General features: G+C 39.1%; 1 protein-coding gene across 3 annotated transcripts in view; it reads left to right on the top strand.

Annotated features, from left to right (window-relative positions):
* Nucleotides 1-25,253, top strand: part of arhgap24 (Rho GTPase activating protein 24) — a 73,102-nt gene that overhangs the window by 24,686 nt on the left and 23,163 nt on the right. Inside the window, exon 3 of one of the 3 annotated variants that reach the window (XM_044174223.1) lies at nucleotides 2,518-2,605. In XM_044174223.1, coding sequence (XP_044030158.1) covers nucleotides 2,518-2,605 — 88 coding nt within the window. Of the gene's footprint in view, nucleotides 1-2,517; nucleotides 2,606-16,355; nucleotides 16,842-24,541; nucleotides 24,768-25,253 lie in introns of those variants that run through there. The other 2 variants (XM_044174225.1, XM_044174224.1) reach the window with 2 other exon arrangements.

Raw genomic sequence — 25,253 nt, 5'->3', positions numbered from 1 at the left:
TTTGCCTTGTTGGGTTGGGCCAGGCTACCGTATTCTTTGCTTGTTAAATATTACTGTGTCTGTGGCTGGGTTTGCCTGCAGCAAACAACAGCCCACCAGGGAGGATGTCCGCATAGAAAGTGTAGCTGTGGCTTAGAAACAGGAGAAGAATATCAGTGGTGTTGTGGTTTTACAGTATGGGGGGACTACACAGGTCCTTTTCTTCTTTTTAAGAATATTTACAGTCCAAAAGGCACACATTTATGAAGTCTATCTCACCCACACACGATTAATTTAAGTCATCTCCTGTTTCCCTGGAATCAGTACAATGGGCATGACAATAAAATCTGTGTTCACTGAAAAAAGTTCTCAAAGAAGCTTTTAATCCCAAGATACTAATGCTGAACAGATTCTCTTGCTGACAGCCACATCAAACGAGCTCTTTCTCTCCCACATTCCTCCACTTTGGAACATGTCTGTCCCATCTTTGTAACCCCCTTTAAAAGCACTTCATCTGGGGGCTCAGGTAGGGTTTCCACTTCCTGGTTGTCACAGTTATGGCTCATTAAAGAGCTCTCTCTCTCAGCAGGAAGGAAACTGACTCCCCTCAGAGCCTGTTAATGTGTGTGGTGTTCTTAATACTGATGCTGTCACCGATACACATCTTGTCTGCATTAACATTAACCCAGAGGACACTCTAATGATTGTCAGATGCTGTATAGTGGTACTGATGTCTGAGTTGTTAATCAACTGTATAGTCACTGTTTGAATGCAAACCTGCTGCTGGTTGTGTTGTAATCCTTTATAGTCACATTAATTAAGAGAAGACTAAGTGAAGTAAGTAACTACTTTGTCATTTTCATAGGATTAACATGTGCACGTACTTGGTCATTTACTTGGTAAGGTTACCAAACTGCTGAGTGTGCAGCGTATACAATTTAAAATAATTTTATCACTAATACTCAGACCCTTAATGATCTATTTGTTTTTATTTTGTCATTGTTTTTATCTACTGTTTTTGTTTTTTGTAATCTGTAAAGCACTTTGTAACCTTGTTAAGAAAAGTGCTATATAAATAAAGTTTATTATTATTACTTCAGTAGGGTTGCAACTAATAATTAGTTTAATTATCGATCAATCAGATGATTGTTTTTTCAACTAATCGTTTGACCTATAAAATGTCAGGAAAATGGGGAAAAATGGCCATCACAATTTCCCAAAGCCCAACCTGACATATTCAGATTGCTTGTTTTGACTGACCAACAATCTAAAACCCAAAGGTTTTCAGTTTGCAATCATAGAATACTGAAAAACAACCAAATACTCACATTTGAGAAGTTGGAATCACTGAGTTTTCTGGCTACAATTAATTCATTGTACCTCTAAAAAGCAGCAATAGCTCAATGCAAAAATCAATCAATCAGTAAAAGTCCAGTATTCATAATTTTACTTAACAAAAATACAGAAGTATTATTAGAAAAATGTACTTAAAGTATCAAAAGTAAAAGTACTAATAAGGCAGCTGAATGGCCCCTATCAGTGTTGCATGATTATATGATATATTATTGGATTATTAATATGGAGACATTAACATATAAGCAGCATTTCGTTGATGTGGAGCTAAATTTACAACTTTATATCTTGTCGGGTAGTTTAATCAATAACAATGTAGCATGTTTCATAAGTGATCATATGTTTTATAGGTAAAATGTTAATCAGCAAAGTAACTCATAACTATACTGTCAAATAAATGTAAAGGAGTAAGAATCTAGTAGAAGTAGGAAAAGTAAATGCAGTTGTTTTCTACCACTGCTATCACTAATATGACTCACAGGCACCTGCAGACACATACTGTGACCCTTCTGAGTCCAGCAATATTAGAGGTAAATATTATATTCTGGTTATCACTGGTAATGGTATCACTGGTCCAGTCAATGAGTGTGACAGCCATGATGCCCTGTGAAGACTTGATACATAGATCTGCCCAACAGCCTTTCTAACAGACAGTGAGTCTCGACAGTAAGGTTGTTGAGAGGTTGACTCTGGAAAAAGCTGATGCTGATGCTCCTGCTATTTAAAGCAGCAAATCTCTGGCCTTTGGTGTCACACAGATGATGTATCATTGTGGACAGAGCTGAGCCAGAGAGATGGTGATCCTCTATAATGCTGCCACTTTGCCACATTTTATAACAGCTCAGCTCCATCATCCAGACCCGTCCCTGGGGACCTATACACCACCTGATACACATGACATTGCAAAATCCTTTGACAAACACGTCAGTGTTTTAAACATACTTTTCCTGTGATAACGTGTGAGAGTTGGTGTGCTGCTGAGCTCAGGAGTGCTGCCGTTGCAAGAGAACAGCAGGAAAGGTTGTGCAGCGTGAACTGTTCTAGATCACATGGTAAATGTGCAGTTACATGCAAAACATTTTTAATGCATATATAAACAAAACTATCGTTTAGTCCTAAATGTTTTAAGCAAAATACTCTGTTTGGGATATTGCTTCTGATCAGTCTGTTCTTTATTATCCACAGGGAACCATTTTCTTGCCTGGAAACAAAGTTACAGAACATCCAACTAGCGGCGATGATGGGGGAAAATTTCTCTTTGAGGTCATTCCAGGTAGGAAAAGATGACAGCAATTTAATTACTGAGGACATATGATGATAACAATGGTGACTGGAGCATGAGCAGGAACAAAAACATAGGGATTTGATCCTTCTTGTTTGCAGTTAATACATTTCGGTGAAGTTTTAAACATTGTGAAAATTATCTATTTTTACATGCTGCTTTCTATGGTAGAGGGAAATTTCATTGGAAAGAGAAGAAAAAGGGAAGTCATATGTTGTGCAATTGGGATCACTGTAATCTTACAACATTCTTTCTCTATTACTTTCCATTTCTAGTACTCTCACTTTGTTTTTATTCCACTAAGAGGAACCTTTTTGTTTTGCCTCTGACAATAAACCCTTTTCTCACTGAAGAGACAGGTAGACTGAAGTTGAAATTTGCCATTTTGGTGGCAAAAACTTTTTAACTTCTCTTTGAAGGAATAGTGCCTTCTGCCTCCAGTCTTTATGTTAAGCTAAGCTAATCACCTGCTGGCCGTAGCTTCACATTTAGCGTACAGACATGAGAGTGGTATCAATCATCTCATCTAACTCTCGGTAACCAAGAGATCAAGAGTGCTTCCCAAAGTGTCAAACTATTCCTTTGATTCAGAGTTCAGAAACTTGGCTCAGAAGCTCACTTACATAAACCACTGACCACACACACATACTCCCATACATAAACTCAAAGACGAACACACGCACAGACGCCAGAAGACTGTATGAAAACGTGGTCGGATACAACACAAAGGAATAGTGGGGTATTTTCCCAGGCGGCGCAATGCCAGGAATGTGATTCTGTGGGACAGATATTTAAAACACACATGCACACTGGGGAAATAGAGACAGCTGTTAAAAGATACAGTAGCAGAGTGCATCAACAGTTGATCCACCTACAGTGAAAGCCTTTAGAAAGCACAGGATGTATGCAACAACTAGGCCTACTTGTATTTTATTTATCTTAATCTTTTCCCTGGTGTGTATCTACAACAGTTTCTCTCAGAGGAAACCAAAATATAAGTATCAAGACATTTTTTCACATGATTTGCGGCTCCCACCGGACATACACAAACTCAAAAACAATGTTACCCGGCAGATAATGGTGCAAGTTCATCCTAACATTTGTCAGTAAAAGGTCAATTAAAGGCTGCCCAGAATGAGTAGACAATAAGTAATCTGGGCAGTTGGCCAGAACTGACAGATGAAAAGTCCAGGTGTGTCACAGGTTCGCTTGAAAGACTCTTGATGGTGTTTTTGTTTTTGGATGCTATTGTTGGTTCTCTAATAGTTTAAACATCAGTTCAGGATTAACAGTTCCCTGCAGAGATAATTTCATGCACTTTCTGTTGCTACTTTTCACTGCAGCCATTCCATGTTCACGTTGAAATTAAGCAAAGTCAACTTGTCAACTTGTGATTAATAGTTCTCATGGTTGGAGGTGGTTGTGTTACAGGAGAAACAATACAGAAACAGTTTAGTTTTCGCACAATTTTTCTACATGCATTTTGATGTATCAGCACACATGTAGTGAAACAAAAATTGTTTTTCCAATATAAAGTAGCACTCTAAAGACATTAGATATGAGGTGTTTTCATGCTATTTTTGATGCTATTTGATCATCTTACAGTGAGTGATCAGGTGAGTTTGGACGCTTGCTCAAAGACATTTTGAAAGGACATGTGGCTGATATTACACACATTGGCTGCTGTGAATTTTCAAACCTGCAACATCTCAGTCATGGGATAGGCGCTCTAACACCATTTATGACTGACGTCATCCACATGTATCTAAAAAGTGTCCAAATAATCAGTTATGCTTTTGAATTTCTGGCTATGCTTGGTTAGATAAACCTGTTTTTATAAATAAAATAAAAAAAACCTACTAAAAAAATTATCACATGCCTCACTTCATGTGCCCCCTTTCAGTCTCAGTTTCAGTTCCCCTTTCCATGTGCTACAATATATGCTGTTGGTTTTGCACGCTGTGTAATATCATATTATTTACATATACAACCTTACTGTCGAGACATATTGTTACAGTAAACAGTTTGTGGTGTGTGGTGTATTGACAGATTTTCAATTTCTCTTGACTTATGAGACTTAGTGTTTGTGTTTTCCAGTCTGCACCACTACAAACAGTTGTCTTTTGTTTTTCTTCTGTGGGACCAGACTGTATTAGCTTCTGTAAAAATTCTGAAAGAGGGGAGAGGAAATTTGAAATCCAGTGACTACATTTTTCTCCACCTGCAATAGCAATCATAACATAATTTCCATGATACACCAGGTGCTGTTCCCAGCTGCCATATTCCACTTAACGCACCTTAAAAGATGTCATCTGTTGGAGTATTTTGGTTATCTATGTTGGATATGGAGGTTTTTATGAAACAGTTTGGTATGTCTTTTGTGGTGAATGTGGTCAAATATCTGTCAGGGAGCAGTTTCAACCTTGTTATGCAGCTCATGCTATTGTTTCAGTCCTGTATGACTGTGAGGCCACAGGGATAATGTGCTACCATTTAATACAGATCCTGTAAATCAAATGTTAACATATTGATAAAGCACCATATGATGCATTTTCAGTTTTTGATATCAACCATACCATATCTTCACTTTAGTGTATTGTTTAAAGTAAGGAAAAGTGATTGAAGTATAAAAAGCTATTGAAAAAAGTCATAATACTAATACTTTGAACACAGTGCAGTTACAGTGTAAAAAGTAATAGACAACTGAGGCAGTTTATCCTTTTTTTGTCCTGATAATATATTAGCTGCCATTACGGAATAAATAAGGACAAATATTTTCCTACCAGCTTGTATCCTAAAATGTTTGTGGTGTGTTCAAGTTTAAAATTCAGGGGCGTTTACCAGTAGGACGCCCAAAATAATTAATGACTTCACCTTCAGATCTCTGTTTTTTGAAACCAAGGTCATCATTGACTGATGAGGTTTTCATTATTGTATATGTAACATTTTTCATCCTTTTGTCCTTATCCAGTTTGCATGTGTTGTTTGTCTTTTGTCTTCTTTTATGAATAAAATGTTCTTATATAATATACATTTAGAGGATTTAGACTTTTTATTTAGAAAAATAGAAACTATAGTTTGAGGTGGATAAGTTGGATCCTTTTACATCATATTCTCTGTTGTATTTACCCTTTTAAGCACTTTGATTAAAGTGAGACTATGTAACTTTTGCTGAACAATGGCACAAATTACAACTATAGGATAAAGATAAATTCTAAAGCATAGTCTAACAGTAGCACAAGTAGAGTGGAGTCATAAAGTCAGCAAACTGAATCAGTAATGTCATATCTAAAGTTTGCTTACATTAGCCAACATTAGCCACCAACTACCCCAGACCAAGTAAGGCTGTAGCAGCAAAACCCGAGTGTCTGTTTTATTACTTAAGAATTCAACTTTCATTTGTAAGATGAAGATTTAGTTATTTCTTTTTTTTAAAGTTACTTTGTCTCACTTCAAAGAAGTAGTTTGACATTTTGGGAAATACGCTTATTTGCTTCCTTAGAGGTAGATATGAAGAATGACCATTCTTATGTCTGAAGGATGAATATGAAGCTACAGCCAGCTGCTGGTTAGCTTAGCTTAGCATAAAACTTGGAAACAGCTAGCCTGGCTCTGTCCAACGGTAACAAAATCCAGCACCTCTGTAACTCACGAATAAACACAATATATCTCATTGTTTAATCTGTATAAAAACCAAAGTGTAAAACTACAAGTTTTTGTTATAGGTGTATAATCCCTGTATAACCCCTATTTCTTGTCTTTATGCTAAGCTAAGCTAACCGACTGCTGGCTGTAGCTTCATATTTAACAGATTGATATATATAACCTTTATTTAATCAGGTAGTCTTGGATCAGAGATACCAGCGTGATAGCGATCTTCTCATCTAACTCTCTGCAAGAAAGCAAAAAATCATATTGCCCAAAATGTCAAATTAGTGTACTGTTCTTAGTATTACTGTGTAGTTCCAGTACACAAGGTTTAGTCACACATATGATTTCTCTGGTTTACACACATAGGCTCACACTCCACTGGCCACAATGTCTGTAGTAAACCTTTTTCTTAAAACGATCAAAGGCTGGGCTTGTTATGGCCGTGTGTCAGATGCCGTAAAATTACGCACGCAGACCAAAACATGTGGATAAGAATGTGACTACCCACATGTTCACTACAAGGGCCTCGTCAGGACTCAATAGACTTGAAGAGAGATTCAGCATTCTTCATTAAGTACCACTACTACTGAACTGTTTTCCCCATTCTGCAACATCTACTGCGACCTCATACTGATGGAAAACAAGAACATGGCAACAGCAAAGAAAGAGGTCTTAGAGAAGCAGAGAGAGAAAATGAAAGGAAAACACAACACATATATTCCACTGGTCTAAATGGGGCTCTGCAGTTTGAACACAACACATGGACAGTCTCTGGCAGACAGATGGACGGGAAGTGATCGGAGGGGGGAGTCAGAGTTGTACAGAGATGTCCGTTGTCTTGCAAGGGTGGTGGTGAGGTTTGAACATGAGCAGCATTGGGACATCTGTATGGAGAGGGACACTCTGCTCTCAGATGAACACACAACTCTGTATTTTTAGCTTTTCTGGAAAGTTTTACTTAGTCACTTTGTGCCTTGAAAAATGTACAAAATAGTTCAGAAACCATCTCTGCAACTTTCATTCACCTGTGCTGTGCTCACTCTGATGCTTTTTCTGTTCTTCTCTCTTGTTGTTCTCATCTCTCTTGTCTTTGTCTCTTTCACTGTGCACATCCACATCTGGATGATGCGTGTTAAACCTGCAGGAAAAGTCTCTGAGGAAGAGAGGGGGCTTATGAAGCAGATTCACCACATGGCCAACAATATTTAGACTAGAATCAATGTTATATCTTTGTTTTTATGTATGACAGAGAAACACAGGTACAGACACAACAGGACTTTTGCTCACCCAAACCAAGACTTGAAGCACCAGTGACGCTGTCTTCCATCACACTGACACGTTACAACATGTGCAAGCACACGTGGGCCTGAGCTAAAGGGAAGAGGAATAACAAAAAAATGCATGAATACAGCTGTCAGAATTTCTGTTTCTGGCATTAAACGTTTATTTTTAAGATTATCTGTGCAGGACATTTTATGCTATGCTTAAGGATTACATTATGCCATTTTCTGTGTAGCCATATTTGGATGCACCTGCAAACTATCCTAAATTCTGGTACTTCCTAAGGGATCACAGGAAAAGTAACTTCTTAAGAGTATCTCTCATACACAGGCAGCACTGACAGAATAAAAAACTGGATTTCTCTCAGTCCATATATCTGGAATACATATCAGAACATCCTGCCGCACAGGATCAGTGTGCAGTTTTATCTGATGTTGTTGAATCCTCCCAAGAATGTCTGATCTGAGCACAGCTGCATGGTATAACACAGCTCTGAGCACGAGAGATCTGGGTTTTGAGACTGCAATACAGTGAGCCTGCCTTTAACAAATTATGATTTTAGACAAAATGGCACAGACTCTTCATTTTTTTAACTGTCAAATTTGCATGAGTACCTGTAGCTAAATGTCACTTCCCGTCGACTAACTGTGATTAATCATCCCATTCCTATAAAACAAGAATCAACACAGGAAACGCTTCCCGCTGTGTTTTTGATGGAGAAACAGTGTGCTTCTCTATCCCTAAGCTCTAATAAACACAAGGCTTTGGCTGCAGTATGAGTTCAGTATGTCACTCTCTCTCTCTTTGCCCCAGGCTTAGCCCTCTCTCGCTCTCTCTCTTGGTAGCATGATTAGAGTAGCTGGTCAGGCCACAGCAAGTCACCTCTGCTGAATTATGGGATTATTTCTCAGCTCATACCCAGAGGCCACCATCCCTTCATTCATGAGAGGACCTTGGGATCATGTTGCCATGAGCAGGTGGATGGCCTCAAACATAAATGCTGTTTACAGGGCAGGTTTATAATACATACCTGGAGAGTATAGTAGAGGAGTGTCCTTATGTTTAGCTTCAGCTTATTGTATAAAGTAAAGTAGTGTCTAGGCATTTCCTCATTTTAAGTGTGAGTTGACATAGTGCTGTTGTGAAGGTAGGTCAAAGAAAAGCCTCAGAGCCTGTCTAAGTAAAGGTGATAGTGCCCTCATGTGGTTTTCAAAGTCATTACATTACTGGGGAAATAAGTAAGCTTAAATTCAATAGGAAGCTGAGGAGAATAAAATTAATCCTTGTAGTGCATTTTGATGTATTTTCACAAATGGAAACAATGTCATTTTGCATAAGTCTTAATGAATTCTGCATGATTGTAGTCTTTGTGCTGAGAGTTAATGTGAGTTCATATACAGTAATGACTAGGAGAGCTGCCTCATTTGAGGGGTTTGTTTCTTTCACACTGGATTTATGAAACAACAAGATTGCTGATAAGTTGTGGTGACATTATTGAAAAGTGCAGAATTTGATTAAGCATTAATTTAACATTTAAACACTTTCTCTAGATTTACCATAAAAAATACGGTAATATGAGTGAATTATTAAGTTTACAAATACTTTGTAGAGCATTATAGCATCATTTGTAGTTTCAGCATTTGTAAACATTTGCTTAGCAATGACTGAGCAAACTCTATCTGCTGATGAAGACTGTGAGATGCAATTAAGAGTTTCAGAAAAAGCTACTTAGTGGATCTTGAGTTAAGATTGTTTTGTCAGAATGACTTAAACTTTTTGAAACACTTCATACCTTTAGTTTATTGCAGTTCTTTACAGCCTTATCCTTTATCAGGATAACATGCTAATCTTACCTAAACCTGTATATTTCTCTTATTAAACAGTAATGACTGAATGATTACTATTGGAGGGTGAAGACAGACATGTAATCATAAGACCACAGACCACTGCACTGTTCATTATGAGTAAGCCAGGGGTTACTTATAAGCTGGCATGTAGACTATAAGCACCTAAAGTTGATGATGGAGTGATGGATAGATGAATTAAATAAAAAAGCCCAAACTAGCAGGGGGCCTTTAATAACCCAAACAATTATTCAACTTGTTCGTGGATGGTAATATGGCAGGCTGAGACTATTACCCTCTAGGCATCAGTGTTTAAGGTTAAGATGCCCCAGTAGAGTAAATGAGAAAGCATATTAATCTGTGGTGCCGACATTTCAGTGTCAGGATATATGGAGGTGGTTTTCAAATAGGTCCCAATGTCACATTAGTCATGGATAACTTCTGGTGCTGGCATCAGCTGTATGTGTGTATATGTGTGTGCCCCTTTGTATAAACAAAGGTTCAATGGCCACTGGTGCAGCTTTAACTATACTGTAATTATGTTTATTTCGGAGTTGGCTGAACTACTTTAATCCATTTTTATCATCTCATATTATCCGTAGCTCTACTGCGCACATATTATAAGATTCAAGATTCAGTACTTTATTGCTATACAACTTAGTTCTTAGGAATTTGCCTCAGTGTGCTCACAGAACAACAACAACCACAGCATAACAGTCAAGACACATAGTAAGAAAAAAAAGAAAAGAAAACACATAACTCCCACCCCATAAAACATTACATACATCTGTGGATGTAAGATGTAAGATGGTGTTTATGGCGTGTCTGAAAGACTGTTGACTATTTTAATCCGACAACAGGCTCACAGCTTCATTTGCAGTTCTATTTCAAGGCATGCTTCAAAGAGAAGCAACTGGTTTCCACACAAAATCAGGAGTTTTTTACTCATTCATTTACAATGCATAGGAGTGACAAGCACAAATGTTTTGGTTAATACTTTCCTCAGTGTGCAGGCACACAACAACAAGGCAATTCGAAGTGCTTTACATAAGACACAAAAGACATTAAGACAAGATATAAAAGAAACACAAGACAATATAAAAAGGATAAGTACAGTAAGATAAAATAGAAGATATAATAAGCTAAAAGGTGTGACAAATGTGCAAAACTAATCAAACACTGTCATAAAAATAGTTCACATAGAGCAGATTTCAAAGGAAAGGGTGTGGCAGTACATATACAACAAACAAGATCAGCATCACGTGTCAAAATAAAAAGAAACATGATAAAGGTAATAATCCACAAAATAAAAAACAAATAGGAAAAAAGAGAAGAAACAAACATATCTTGAAATGCAAAAAATATATATACATACAAAATTAAAAACAACAATTTCACAGGATGCTCAGCTGTTGAACTCTAACGAGCCCAGGGAGGACGCCCCACCCAGCTGGAATAAATCTAAAAGCTCCAGGAAATAAAATTACTTCTTCACCACACATACATGAACACCACCTCCTATACTCACTTTACTGTCATAGCTAGAATAGATATTAATCCATATACAAGTTTGATCAAATTAATTTGACACACAAGATACAAACAAGTTTTGATATATTGATTTAATTAGCAGTTGGATGCATAGTGCCCACACAGCATCTAATGCATCATAAATCCAGGAGGAATAGAGCAACAGTATCTAGGCACACATTAATTAAGAGGGAAACTGATTTTATGGATATTACTGTGGTAAAATGATGAAGCCCGAAGAAGCATGAATGACAAGACTGTTTTGCATATAAAAGTGTCGACTATCTTCATTTGTACGTCTCCCACTAGTCTGTCTGGTCAGAGACTGTGGGATAGTGTCTGTGTCCTTTCTCTCTCAAGAATTCGCTTTGTGATATGACATTTTCAAAAAGGTCAGAAACTGAACTTCTCTTTCTTCTCTCTCTCTCTTCCTCAGCGTATGTTTGTATGTGTGTGGGTGTGTTTGTGTGCATGTGTGCAGACATGTTTACGCACATCCATGTTTTCCCAGTGTGCATATAAAGTCAATAGCCTGCTGTCTGTGACACAGCGGCATATGGCCTCCTGGAGGAGGAGTTATGGCCTGGCAAGCTGCTGCTGTTGACATTTCTCAAATGGGGCTTCTGAGATTCACATCCCTTGTTGTTGTTCTCTTGATATCTAAATTTATGACCCCAAGCACTCCACTGTATGAGGACAACCTCATACAGTGGATTTCAATGTCCTGACAGCATGAAGTAAGAAAATAATTTACAAAGGCTCCAATGGCAGAGATTCAATTTCACCCACAGATCAGTTCAGAGTCTATAGTTTGCCTATAATGCATGTAGCTTGTAGAATTTTGTTTTGACTTTTAGTGAAGACAGTGGCTCTTTCTTTTCCCCCCTGATGCAACACAGAAGTTTTTCATATTGAATTAGGTCATGATATCAGATATCAGTTTTATGTTCCTTAATATTCTAAGCCTACATCACCGAGTTTCTTCCTCTGATGCAACATTAAACATTGAAAACAGTGAGCCACCCACTGGCTTCATTAGTGACATTTTCCCCAGGGAGGATCTCAGGGGTGGATGTTTGTGTTTGAGATTGTGACAATTCATTTGGAGCTCAGTGCTGTGGCTCTCAACTCTGAAATTATGAAGCTTTTATAGCTCGATAGGACAGAGACCTTTTGAAATAGGAGACTAAATGCATTGTGTTGACATTACAGTAAACATACATTGTGTCATTTAAAGGAATAATCATTTTTTAAGCCATATTAGCAGCGTGGCTGGCAATATCAGTCTGTCGATTGGTCAGTCCACCACTTTGGTCCAGATGGAAATATGTCAATTACTACTGAACGTGCACCAACATGAGGTTGACATTTTTATTTTTTAGGGAAATGTCTTGACAACTATTGGATGGATTGCAATAAAATTTAGTACAGATATTCACGGTCCCCAGAGGATGAATTCTAATGACTTTGTTGACTTCCATGAAGCGCCACAAGCAGGTAAAAGTTTTCACTTATTCAGGGAAATATCTCTATAGCTATAACATGGATTGGAAAAAAATTAGGATGTTCATGGTTCCCAGATGATGAATCAACAACACGAGTGGTCAACAGCTTGTAAACAAATCCACACTTCCCCCATATTATTCAAACCAAATTATTTAATTTGAAAATAAAGACAGAGCTGGATGCCAACCAAAATGTCTATCACCATCTTTCCACTCCTTCAAATGCCTCTGTAATGGAATCAGCTAATTGGAGCTGTCCTCAAATGCTGGTTGGTGGTGGTAGCTCAAAGTCCTGTTGGTTGATTGACCCATATGAAGACCAGTGCTGTCAGTCTAAAATTGAAGGCCCTCTGGACCCAGTTGGTACTCCTTAGTCTGAAAGGTATTTGCAGGCCAGCAAGGCTTATGCTGCATAGTTGAAAAAGCAGAATATTGGGTTGGGAAGAGATAACAGAGACAATGGAGGATGATTTTTAGATGTTCCTCCTCACTGAGTTCTGAAAAACCATTCAGTGTCCCAGAAGGTGCAGGCAGAACGTTGCTCAGTCTGCCTTTGCAGAGGTAGGGAAATGCTGACATTGACTGGGGAAATAGTTGGAAGGTTTAGGAGGCAGTTTGAGAAAGAAAACCCAGCAGACACATCCTTAATTCAGGAGAAAAAGGAGGACAATTTTGGAGTCTGAGAAAATGTCCTTGGCAGAGGTTGTTGAGATAGTTAGAAAACTCATTAATGTCAAGGCAGTGGGCATGGATGAAATCTGTCTAGATAATGTTGGAGTGCCGTGATTGAAAAGACTCTTCAGTGTCACAGAATTTAGGAGCAGCTCCATTGTACTGTATTGGCTGATGTTGGAAGCAGAACATTTTGGGGATTGTGTGCTCAAACAGATTGCAGACAACTCAAACTCCCTTCCTCTGAAAGCCTGTGACAAGGGGCTGGAAAGGAAACTCTGGCCGACTGTCAAATGGATTTAAAAGTAACAATGCAGACCCCTGTTAGTTTTCAAAGCAGATGCAACATCGTTTTACCCTCTCACAGAGGGTTGAAAGGTTTGGAGTTTGCTAATCCTGACTACATGTGGCTTGGTGGATTAGGAAAAGGTCACTGACCAGGTTTCCTAAGGTATCTTGCAGGAGGTGCTGTGGGAGTCTGGGCTCCCAGAGCTGCAGCAGCAAGTTGTTTGGTCATTGTACACTCAGAGATTCTTACAAAGATCAGGTTTGTTAAAGAAGGCATTGTCTCGTCATGGTCTCTCTGACAAGGATACCTCCCTTCTGTGTGGGATTTTCACAGACTGATGAGTAAAGCAAAAGGTCTGGAGAGTGTTCACTTCGGACAGTAGGGTGAAATCTGCTATTTGTAGAATATATTGTCCTTTTACGGTTATGTGATGATTAATGCCAATATGCAATGAAACATGCTGAGTGTGATGAACATCTTTAAGTTTGAAGCAATGGTTGTTGAGAAAAGGGATGGACTGTCACATCCAGCTGAGGGAGGAAAAACTGCCCCTAAGGGAGGGAGCAACAGTATTTGGGGTTATGCTCAGGAGTGAGGTTAAAATCAAGAGATTAACTGTTATTGTGTGTTCAAATGAATTAAAAGAATAGTTCAACATTTTTGGAGATATGCTTATTTGCTTTCTTGTCAATAGTTAGATGAGAAGATTGATACCACTCTTCTATCTATCCGTTAAATATGAAGCTACAGCCAGCAGTCAGTTACCTTAGCTTAGCATAAAGACTGCTAACAGTTGTTTTTTTACAGGGAGGTTATGTGCTGGACTATTTCTTGTCTGGGTGCAGCGACTTCCTGGAGTGTTGTTGTGACTGTGAGGTTGCCAGGCAACCAGCAGAGACCCCAGGAAGTCACTGCAGCTGACAAGCTAGCAAGGCTACCAAAAACTAGCCTACTGACACTTTCGGCTATCTCCATAGGTCACGTGACCCCTGCCTTGCAAAGTCATAGAAATAGTCCGGCACATTACCCCTTGTAAAACCACAGCGGTTTCCAGTCTTTATGCGTGGTATCAATCTTCTCATTGATACCTTGGACAGATCTGGGATAGCTGTTTCCCACTGTTATGCCAAGCTAAGCTAACTGGCTGCTGGCTGTAGCTTCATATTTGACAGACAAGTATAACAGTGGTATCAATCTTCTCATCTAACTTTCGTCAAGAAAGCTAATAATTTCCCAAAATATTGAAATATTCCTTTAAAAAAAAGATGCAGCTTATATATGTTTTCCCTCACTTCTGCATACATATATGTATACAAACATTTAAATTAAATTAAAAGAGAGATTGCTATAATAACGGGGGGAAATGACAGAGTGAATGCATGGGATTTAACAGTTAACAAAGCAGTTTGTTTTGTTAGTGGGAGGTTACAACTTTGGAACAGCACATGAAAATGATTGATGGTTTTATATGTTGTCAGTATCTTCTTCAGCAGTCTGATCAATAGTTACAGTCCTCTTGTGTTTCTCTGTAACAACACAAGGGGCAGATTATGTATTTTAGTGATGGGACCAAAACCTGTGGGAGTTCACATTATGGCTCAAACTGCAAGTGAATGACGAAGCCCATTTTTCATAAAGCCATGATTGATCAACCACTAAATGGGAAAAGGCAACTACAATAACAACACAAGAGGATAACATGTAGGAGTGGACATGTAATGTTGCCTGCTACACTTTTTATATTGCACAGGAGAGGTGTGTCACTTAATGATGCGTCCTCCATTAGCCCCTCATAAAGCTGTCAGATAATTGAAAGATGATAAACTAGCAGCTTGTGGTGGTAAAGGGTTTTGTACCTGAGCTGTGAAGGACAACAAATGGTACATGAGGTACGGAGAATGAAATGCAATTGAACAAAACCCATGCATACATTCTTCACATCTCAGCCAGACACAGACTCTCATGTGGTAAAAAATGTTGGACTTGCAGATTCAAAAAGGTTCGTGACAAAAAGCAGGAGACTGGGGAAGTCAGCATGTCCAAACAATAACCTGCATACTTTTTGAATGTGGTAGATGTTATTTGAAATATCTGCCTCATTTTCATCTGTGCTCTAGTAATAAAATTCATTCTTCTTCCTTTCTTGTGTCCGTGCGTTATTATCCCTGTGTGTGAGACTCTATGGCAGTGAGATCCTCAGAAGGAAACACACTGAGGCCTGCAAACAGGCAGAGTCTCAGGCCAAAGAGAGGGACAGGACAGGAAGCTCATAGATGCTTACATAACAGCCTTATTGAGGGGATCGGTATTTGACTTGTCACATAGAAATCTCTTTTGTCAGCCCACTCTAACCCCCGCCACAACGCCTGCTCCCACATGTGTCAGGTTGGCCAGGTCTCAGCCAGGGCATATTTTGGCCTCCAGTGAAGACTACTACAGTATGTTTGTCTGATGGGGACACTTGACTTGAATGTTCAGACCAGTGGTATGTAAACTGATTTCTCTCTGGATAAATATTTAGAAGTCTCCCCACTACCTGTTTTTTTCCTCTCAGTTTGTAGTGTCATTCTTAAATTTAATCACCCTCCAAGCCCAGGTTCAAAGGGGCGCTCTCTGCCATTTAATGGAAGCCAATGATGTGTGGTTTGCCTTTAAGTCAGGGTGAGATTGAAAAACGATAAGGAGGCTATTAAAGACCTTCCTCCAAGAGGGAGAAACCCCAGTGTCTCAGGGCTTCTTGGCCACCAGTAGCAGCAGCCTCGCCGACCCCGCTCAGCTGTATTTATAGAGCACTGTGGATGAGTCATTTGGCCGAGTGCCCACTCTTCATTCGCCAGATTTACAGGTCCCCACTTTGGGAAGGGCTGCTTGATTTACGATCCACCCCCTCCCCCTCCACCACCACCACCACTAGCTCCCACCCCACCCCTCTCACTTCCTTCAGAGACACACCATCTTGCCTTCGGCTTGCTGTCTCACTCGGTTTCATTCGGCAGTTCTCTCCTACACTTCTTTTGTGTTTGTCTTAGAAATATGCTTCCTCTGCTCTTTCAGCTCCTTTGACAGAAGTATATGTAGAGGAAAGGCTTCCTGAGAGGCAGACAGACTAGCCTTAGCCTGACCTTGCCTAAGTGCTGCTGATTGGTTTGTCACATTGACCTGCCTTTGACTTAACGAAATGAAGTTTTAGGCGAAAGAGTTATATGAGGTGGAGGAAAGCGAGAAGCAAAGGAAGGAGGGGGAGAGTAAGAAGGACAGTAGAGAGTGTGGTGGAGTGTGTTTTAGCAGAAACAGAGGGAGATGAATCTATCTGTGGCACAGAACAAGAACAGATGAAGAAGTGGCACTGGGGGGCCGGCGGTCAGCAGCAACAGTGTGGCTTTTGCTCCCTCAACCTCCAGCTGAGAAGGGTGCACGTCTTCCTCTGCACCCCATGGATCTTAACTCCAACCCAGGTCTGTCTCTTTACATAACAGTAATGAATACTAACACGTTTGCATCTGGTTTGACGATGGCAGTGATATTATTAGACTTTGCACTGTTTTAAGTTTCAGTTACGACTGACGGAAGGGGTGGAAGGATTTCTCAGACAGCTTCGCTCATCTTAAACTTAAGGCACAAAGCAACTTGCATTTGAGTTGCAAATTACTCTATGTTCTCATTGAGAAAGTGTCTTTTCCATATGCTGTCCATTCATCATGTCAGCAGATGGGTGTTTTACCGTTCATAACTTGTTTATTGCAGCTATGATCTCAGATGAGCAGTTCATGATGCTTGCATTCCTGATTTTCCTGCCATTGTGGTGACATCACCGCAGCTTCCTTTTTATTTGTCCACTATAACATCTGCAAACATGCTCTGTGAATAATGGAGTTATTATTTTTGACAAAATGTTTCATTTCATAGAGGGGCTTTGCTCTGTGGCGTTGTATTGACCAGATATGAATGACCATCAATCTCTTGGAGCTTGATGAAGATCCTCCTTTATGCTGAACACATTACAACACATTTCAGTTCTTACATTACCAAAAACTGCATATAAAAAAGGAATGAAAAGTTCGGAGAGAACGCCACTGATTTAGCATAGCATAGCACTCCTATAACAATGTCGAATGTTTTTTTAAGTATCAAAATTGATGCAGCATAAGCAGAGATATAATACCATATTATTCCACACATTCTTCTTTCTAGTCAAAACCTGGCACCTACATGACCCACAATGCAACTCAACCGCAGACGGTTAATATCAGAGATTTGGGTGTGTTAGTTTAGTAGTGGCTGCTTTAGCCTCGAGCCGTTAGCCTCAAGCAGAGATGAGGAGCGGGCTACAGAGGTCTGGCAAACTCACTTCTTTCTAACTCACATCCCCAGATTTTTTTCATTTTCAAACTTACAGACTTCAGCCCCAAGTGACGCTGACTCAAGTGACATCCTCCTAGACTAGAGCCACAAAAGGCTTTATACAGCTTTCACAAATTCAGTAGTAGTCCCCAAGACCTGTACACTTTGATGTGGAAAAAACAAGCAGAGTTCCCCTTTCCCATCCATTGACTGTAGAATTAGTAAATATAAAAGCTACAATCTGTCAAAGACAATGGAGCATCTTGTGTTGCGCTTTTGAAATAATTTCACCTAATTTTTGGTACAAAATGTCATCAACCAATTGGTTAACGTTATTGCAAAGTAGTTGCTGAAATGAAGGGCATTGCCATTATCAGCCAGACAGGTGACACCAACAAACCATATTGACATTTCATTAGCAGAGAACAGAGAGCATCTCCAACAGTAAATGCTCCGTTTTTCGTGTTTCACTGCACTGCACTCTACTAATCATGACATATAGAAAACATTATTTTTCATTTCAACTTTAAGAAAAGGAATATGAAGTAGAAAGTTCAGCAATTCCTAAGTACACTAATGACTTATAAATATTAAGCAATGCTGTATAATTTTGTCCTATGCTGTACTCAGTGTAAACACCACTGAAATGTTGTGAAAAGGATTTAACCATTGGAGCTATTAGAATAACTTGTATAATAACATAAGCTTTAAATCATATATGCAGTTTAAATGCCACTAAGGTATGGTTGTACTAGATACGTAGCTTTAAAAAATCTTGGCAGAGGAAGAAAAATCATGCTTAGCAAAAAACCATTCTCATAGCTGGGTCAAATTTCTGGCTGCTTGAGGCAGATAACAGAACACACTCCTGATTTCATGGCTCCCAGCCTGCCTGTAAATCCATCCTGGTAAAACTGTTCTCATGGAAAAATCTGAAGCAACAGATGGGAGAGAAAGCAGGCAGAAGAAATAGTGTATATGTAGAATTGTTGGGGCAGAAATGAGAGTGCAAGAACTGCTGATGGAGGTGAGGAGGAAATAGAAGAGAAGTGTCTTATGTGTTTGAGTTGCTGAACTCAAAAAACAAAATGATTAAAACAGTTGGTGAACGTATAAAATAACTGATGAATATTCATTTTGAATTTGATAAGTTAAGCATTTAATACTGTTGTTCCTAAAATGGATCACTCTTGGCTGTCTGTGAATACCTGCATAAAACCAGTCTATGTGATGAGAGGAAACACATCAGAACACCTAGCAACTTTGTCTCTGAAACATCTGCTGGTTGAATTCAACACATCTCTGTTATTACTGGCCTGTGGGTGAAGCAATTAATAAGTGACTAGACAATAAAACTAAATGACTAGCATGTTTCACATCTGTCATCAAAGAAACCTCATAATTGAAGACTGCAATGTGGAAGTGATCCAGTGTGGTGGTGGTGGTGGTGGTCATAGTGTCAGATGGGGCAATACTAAAGAGTAGAGTTGAGACAATTAGTTGAGTAATCAATGAATTGTTTGAGTAACTATTTAAGCAAAAATGCCAAACATTTGCTGGTTCCAGCTTCTCAAATTAGTGTTGGTCAAAAAAGCAAGACATCACCTTGGGCTCTGGGAAATTGACATTTTAGGGACCAAATGATTAATTAATTAATCAAGAAAATAATCGACAGATTAATCAATAATCAAAATAATCGTTGGTGGCAGCCCTACTAAAGACCTCTTCACTTTTTCTACTAAGGGCATCAACACTATATACAGTGATCTCTATGGTTAAAATACATCAAAAACTCCTGTTAATCCATGTAGCACTGCACAGCAACTGTACGCTGATTTAAAAAAAATGATGCACATGTGGTAACTCAGTACCGGTGACTGCAGTTAATGAAAGCTTTATTTATAGCACAGGTTTGAACCTAGAGAACTGACCAAACAACATCAGCAAAAGTTCAGCAACGCACACTCAAACACACAAAGAGCCAACCTCATCGTCAGCATTTCTCTGTCTCTCCACTTAGATCACCACCAGTCTTTTTCTTTGATCCAGCTTGCCTGAACTCCCCCTGTACTGCAGCCCTCTCAGGCCGACAGTGCTTTGGCCAGCTTTGTCAGAGAAAACAACGAGGATGTGGAGCGGCAATGCAGACAGGACTGCTGCGATGGCCAAAATGAAAACACGCTTATCTTGCCGAAGCTGATGGACACTGTCCTTTGGCTGTCCAAATGATTGGGCAGCGAGTCAACAGGAAGTTTTATGGTGCATGCCTTCTGAGTTTGGCAAAGACATGTGTGCAGAAACAAATCGAAAATAACACAAGCATGAGTTTAATACACAGTGACACAGATGCTTCTGCTCTGTGAACACATTTGCTATTTTGCACCAAAAATGGTGTCATTCGTATTCCATGTTTGACCTCAACAGTCACTAGGTAGAAATATGAAGTGGTGGGAGAGGCTCATGCAGGGTGATGATTGATGAATGTCAGATTTAGCTCTACTTTCTATCACAATAATGCTCACCTCTGACAGGCCCTTCAATCTCCTAAAGCAATCTAGCAAATGAAAACATTGATTAATTCTTCTATGACACATAACCAGAGTGAATTCATTTTATAACGACATTACTTCAGGTGAATGAAAATCATGAGACGTATTTTTCTTAAGACCCAGCTGTCAGGATTTTTCTTTTCTTCACATTATTATTGCATCTCTCTGGTCATAGGTCTTCACCAGCAGCATATCCGGAGCTTACACACCCGAATCCAGACTCTGGCTATTTCTGTTTCACTTTTGATCACACATCCTCCTTTGTTGCTAGTTCTCTTTGGTTCTCAGGAGGGAAAGACAGAATAAGTGAGTTTCTCTGCCTCCAGTAGTCACACCATAAACCAGAAGTCAGGTTTCTATAATGCTGTCTGAAAAGTTCAAAGGGCTTTCCCAAAGGCCAGGCTGACTCAACCTACCAATTTTGGCTGTGGGGAGTGCAGGTGTGCATCTGGCCTGAAGCCCTCATCAGTGCTGAAAGATGATATTAGAAGGTATTAGTGAGTGGAGCAACAGGTACTTTGTCAAGTCCACTCCTTGTTTCATTCTCTGGCATATATAAAGGGAGGTTCACTCCCTTCCCAGAGTGCCAGGATGTTTGTCTACATCTTTTCCTTCCAATATAATTGTTATTGGATGTTTTATCTTTTCTTTGTCTTAGCAATTACGACGAAAGCTGTAATATCTCAAACATTTGTAAACAAAGGCGCAGATTGTGTTTATTTACATGCCATACTGAAGAAAACAAAACAAAAATTTCGCAGTGAAACGTTGTCCTACAGAAAATCGTTTTACCAGTAGCATCCTTGTCTGCATCTGTGTGTGTCTATGCGTGCGTATGAGGCTTAGCACTGACAACATCCTGTATCTAAATCAAAACCAATTTGGATATTGGAAAAACATCGAGGAAGATCATTTGTTTTGGGTCGCAGAGTGCACACACAGTATGAATTCCTGGCATTCACGGCGTACAGATTTACAGTCTCACGGCCATGAGTGCATGATATACACTTGTCGAATTGGTGATCCGTCATAGTGAGATATGTTTACATAACCGTTTCACAGTAGATGAAAATACAAATCCTGTCAAACACACTGCAGCCCGACAGAGAGCTTAACTGTTTGTTTAAAGTGTGTCTGGCTGTACATGAAACATGATGATACCTAAAAGTGCATTAAAAACTAGTGTCAGGTTGACTTTAGAGAGCTCTCCTGTGGAGCCACTCATGGTTTTTCCTCTTGGATCTGAATGTACTGCACCTTCCTCTGAAGTATCAGTCTGCCTGTATCACTGATGTAATGTTTCAGCCTCCCAGCATTGCATGCAAGTGTTCAAGTGACAACAGCTGCCAGCCCTCACCAAAACTCAACACTCCTAACATTTTAATAGGATATTAATCCCCCAGTCAGTAGTCACTGAAGCTGTCAGTGGTCTTGATGGTTCACTCGTAAGGATTTTGGTATTTTAACAAACCTCAAAGTGTTGTCTTGCATAGTTTAAAGATGTTTGGAATTAGTCTAGAATTAATCTCACGTTATACTGCAAGTCACCACAGTAATAAATAGGTTGAAGAGAATGTTTGTGGTTTCATACCAATGGCTGAGAGTGTTCATAAATGTCATTGGTGATTTATATTTACAATTGTCAGTTTAGGCTTTTAACACTCTAAAACCAAGTCAAATATTAAAGAATCATTCTGTTTTGCTCAGTTTTTTTTTTGTGTTGTTATCTTTTGTTTTTTACATATGTTAACACATTTACTATAACTCATATATACTTTACACTCCTTACAGTCATTTTCAAAAGCAAAACAGTTTATTTTAAAATGTTTGATTAAAATTTCCTGCCCTGAATGCTGCCATTTCAGTGAAGTATGAACACCAACTTTGGGAAACTTGAAACTAGCTTAAGATACAGAACATAATCTTAGTAAACACGATGTTCTGCATTCTTTTTTTGCCAGAGGGACATTGGAAAAAGAAGAACACAGCATCGTTAGAAAATGCTATTTTGTAGTAAATGGGCTAAAACATACTAAAAGGCAGGTGCTAGGTAATTATCACGTCAACGTATGTTCCAACACAAGCTCTGGACTTTAAGTCAAGTCTGAGCTGTGTTTCCTTTTCCTAAAGTTGAAATTGATTCCCCTTACATAATGGTATATTTACAGCAGCGTTGGCAGGACACACAGACATAGCTCTTTATTTAGTTGGCATGAAATCAGAACAGAGACACTTGGCTTTCTGACAGCCCTGTGACCTCCCTGAACAGACTGACCCATTGCTTCCCCTACTGTCCTCACGACAACTCGTTACAACTCTGCTCACTCGTACTACTCAACAGCTCACCAGCGCAGTTCACTCCATTTTCATCTGGCGGGAGAACTGAGGAGTGACTATGTAGTGACTGAATCACTTGTTTTATTGAGGAACATTTTTTGAAATGTAGAATTTATAGATTAGACTTTCTGCATTGTTGTGGCGAACCTTGTGGCTCCAGAACCCAAGTAGTCAAGGTATCATGTTTGCCTTTCAGCACCAAAGAAAACAAAGAAGTTAAAGTTGATGTGGCCATTATTCTCCATTTTTTTGTGCCATGATTACCTTCTTCCCCATGGGCGCCTGTAGAGGGACAGTAGAGCCAAACAATCCTTGTCCCCTTTGACCTCCCCACTCCTATTCACTTTGTTACTCATTCAGCATCAGATGGTAATGGATAGCCATAGTAACTCTATGGAGTCTGTGTTCTCCACCAGACAATGTCTTTGGGGAGGCTAATGTTGTGGTGTCTGCCTTCAGATTATGTCGATTGACAGGCAAGGACCACCGTGACACCAGGAAGAGAATTAGCCATCGATACCTTACAGGGGGTTCAGGTGACACAGGACACCCATTATAGATACATGGGACGATGTAGCCGTAGAGAGAGGAGCTATATACCAGGAGTCTGTGCAGCATGACAAATGTACACATTGTAATGAAAGTAGTAAGATTATATATGAAAGAGTAAGATTTGGTATCATTTTGATTATTTGGTCTTTTGACATTTTTATATCATTATCAACCATCATAATGTGAAGATAGTATGAGTATATTGTCATCTAGGGCTGCAACTAATAATTAATTTCATTATCAATTAATCTGTCAATTAATGTTTAGAATGAGTAATCCTTTAGTGTATAAAATCTCAGAAAATAGTGAAAAAAAGCTCATCATCCGAGTGTGAGGTGACGTCTTAAGATCTTTTGTTTTGTCTGACCAAGTCCAAAACCCAAAGATATTACATTTCCAATGATTCCATAACATCCTCACATTTAAGAAGTTGGAACAAGAGAACGTTTGGTGTGTGAAATTGATTATTTGATTATCAAAATATTTGCCAGTTTCAAACTTGTAGTCTTCAGCCCCAACTGACACTGACTCAAGCAACATCACACTGTATCAGATTTCAGCCGGCAGCTCCCGCTAGAGCCACATGAGGCTTTTTACAACTTTAAGAATTTTTACTGTTCATGTGACAACCTCAGTATTTTTTCTTGTTATTGATATGTATTGTTAACTAGCTTCTTTTCCCATTTTGATAAGAATCTGAGTGTTGCTGGACTGTTTTTTTGTGTAAAAAATAAATGACTTTAATGATTAATGGATTATCTAAATTGCTGTCAATTAATTTTCATTCAGTTGAATAATTGACTATTTATTCGATTCAGCACTATTGTCATTACTTTAACTTTGTTTTAAGTAGTTTAAGTTATTAAAGTCTACATAAACTGTTTAATAGTTTAAATAAATTTGTTACGTTTGTTAATACAAAACAAAAGTCCAATACAAAACAATTACAATACAATACCAAAACTTGAAAAAATAATCTAATATAGCGTAGTATCCATGTGATAATATTAATAACAATAGTATAGACAATATATTGTCTATAAATCATATTAAGGCTTATTTGATTCCACAGGCAAAAAGGCAATGTGATTACATCATTATGCTCTAAGCAGTTTGTGGTTGAAGATGTTAACAAAGCATTGCAGTGTGAATGGGACATCCCATGTTTGCTTATGGGGTCATGCCCTGTGTCAAACCAGTGGCCTTTTTAAACCCTAGCCTTCAGAGGGATCTGCCTATTGTTCCCATTACAGTGCTTAAGAGAGGTATGTGCATCTGTGTGTGTGTGTGTGTGTGTGTGTGTACTCCCCAACCCCCTCTTCAAACCTCACCTTCCTCCCCTCCTTCCCTTTCTCTTTCACACCCTCTCAGCTGTGCTCACTCACTCATTCTGAGCCAGGCCAAAAACCGGCAGAGCACCTCCTCAGTCAGGAACTCCCGTCCTCAAATTAACCCAGGCGGCCGGGACTTTGTAACCCATTCAGGGAGCTTCTTTTCTGGATTGCCAGAGATAGGAGTGTCGAGGAGACATGGAGATGGTTCATCAGGCGATTCATAGTTTACCACAGTATGGATCCTCTGATTTACTATCCTCACATCAAGGTAACAATAATAAGTGCAGGTTGTTTTTTTTTTTAATTACTATTTTGCGCCTGTTGATAGCTTTATATGCATTATCTCTCCATTGCAATACAGTGGATGTATTTCTCTAAACATACACTGATGTCTCTACTACAGACTACTTTGTTGTAACAGCTGCATTTGCAGAGGGATTAGATCATCTGGAGGTGATATCACTCATGAATGAAACAGACTATAAGGGTGCCATCAGCTGTAAACCAAAGATGAAAAAGGAAATAGAGGGAGTTTTTGTTTCCACTTTTAATCAATGTCATCATTCTCTTTGAATGAACAAACATTTTGCATTGTTGTGTGGCTTGTCGCTCGGTGAGTGACTTCCTGTTCTGTTGGAGGTATTTATGATGTGTGGACTTCTGAGAAGACTATCATTAGACACAATATTGAATCTCAACTTGCCCCTGCTTGCATGCAAAGACTTTTGAAGACAAGAGAGAACAGACACTGATG

The sequence above is a fragment of the Siniperca chuatsi genome, linkage group LG18, assembly GCF_020085105.1.
Source record: "Siniperca chuatsi isolate FFG_IHB_CAS linkage group LG18, ASM2008510v1, whole genome shotgun sequence".
Classification (NCBI taxonomy): domain Eukaryota; kingdom Metazoa; phylum Chordata; class Actinopteri; order Centrarchiformes; family Sinipercidae; genus Siniperca; species Siniperca chuatsi.
The sequence above is the reverse complement of the archived record's forward strand: the minus strand, read 5'-3'. Positions and strand labels throughout refer to the sequence as shown.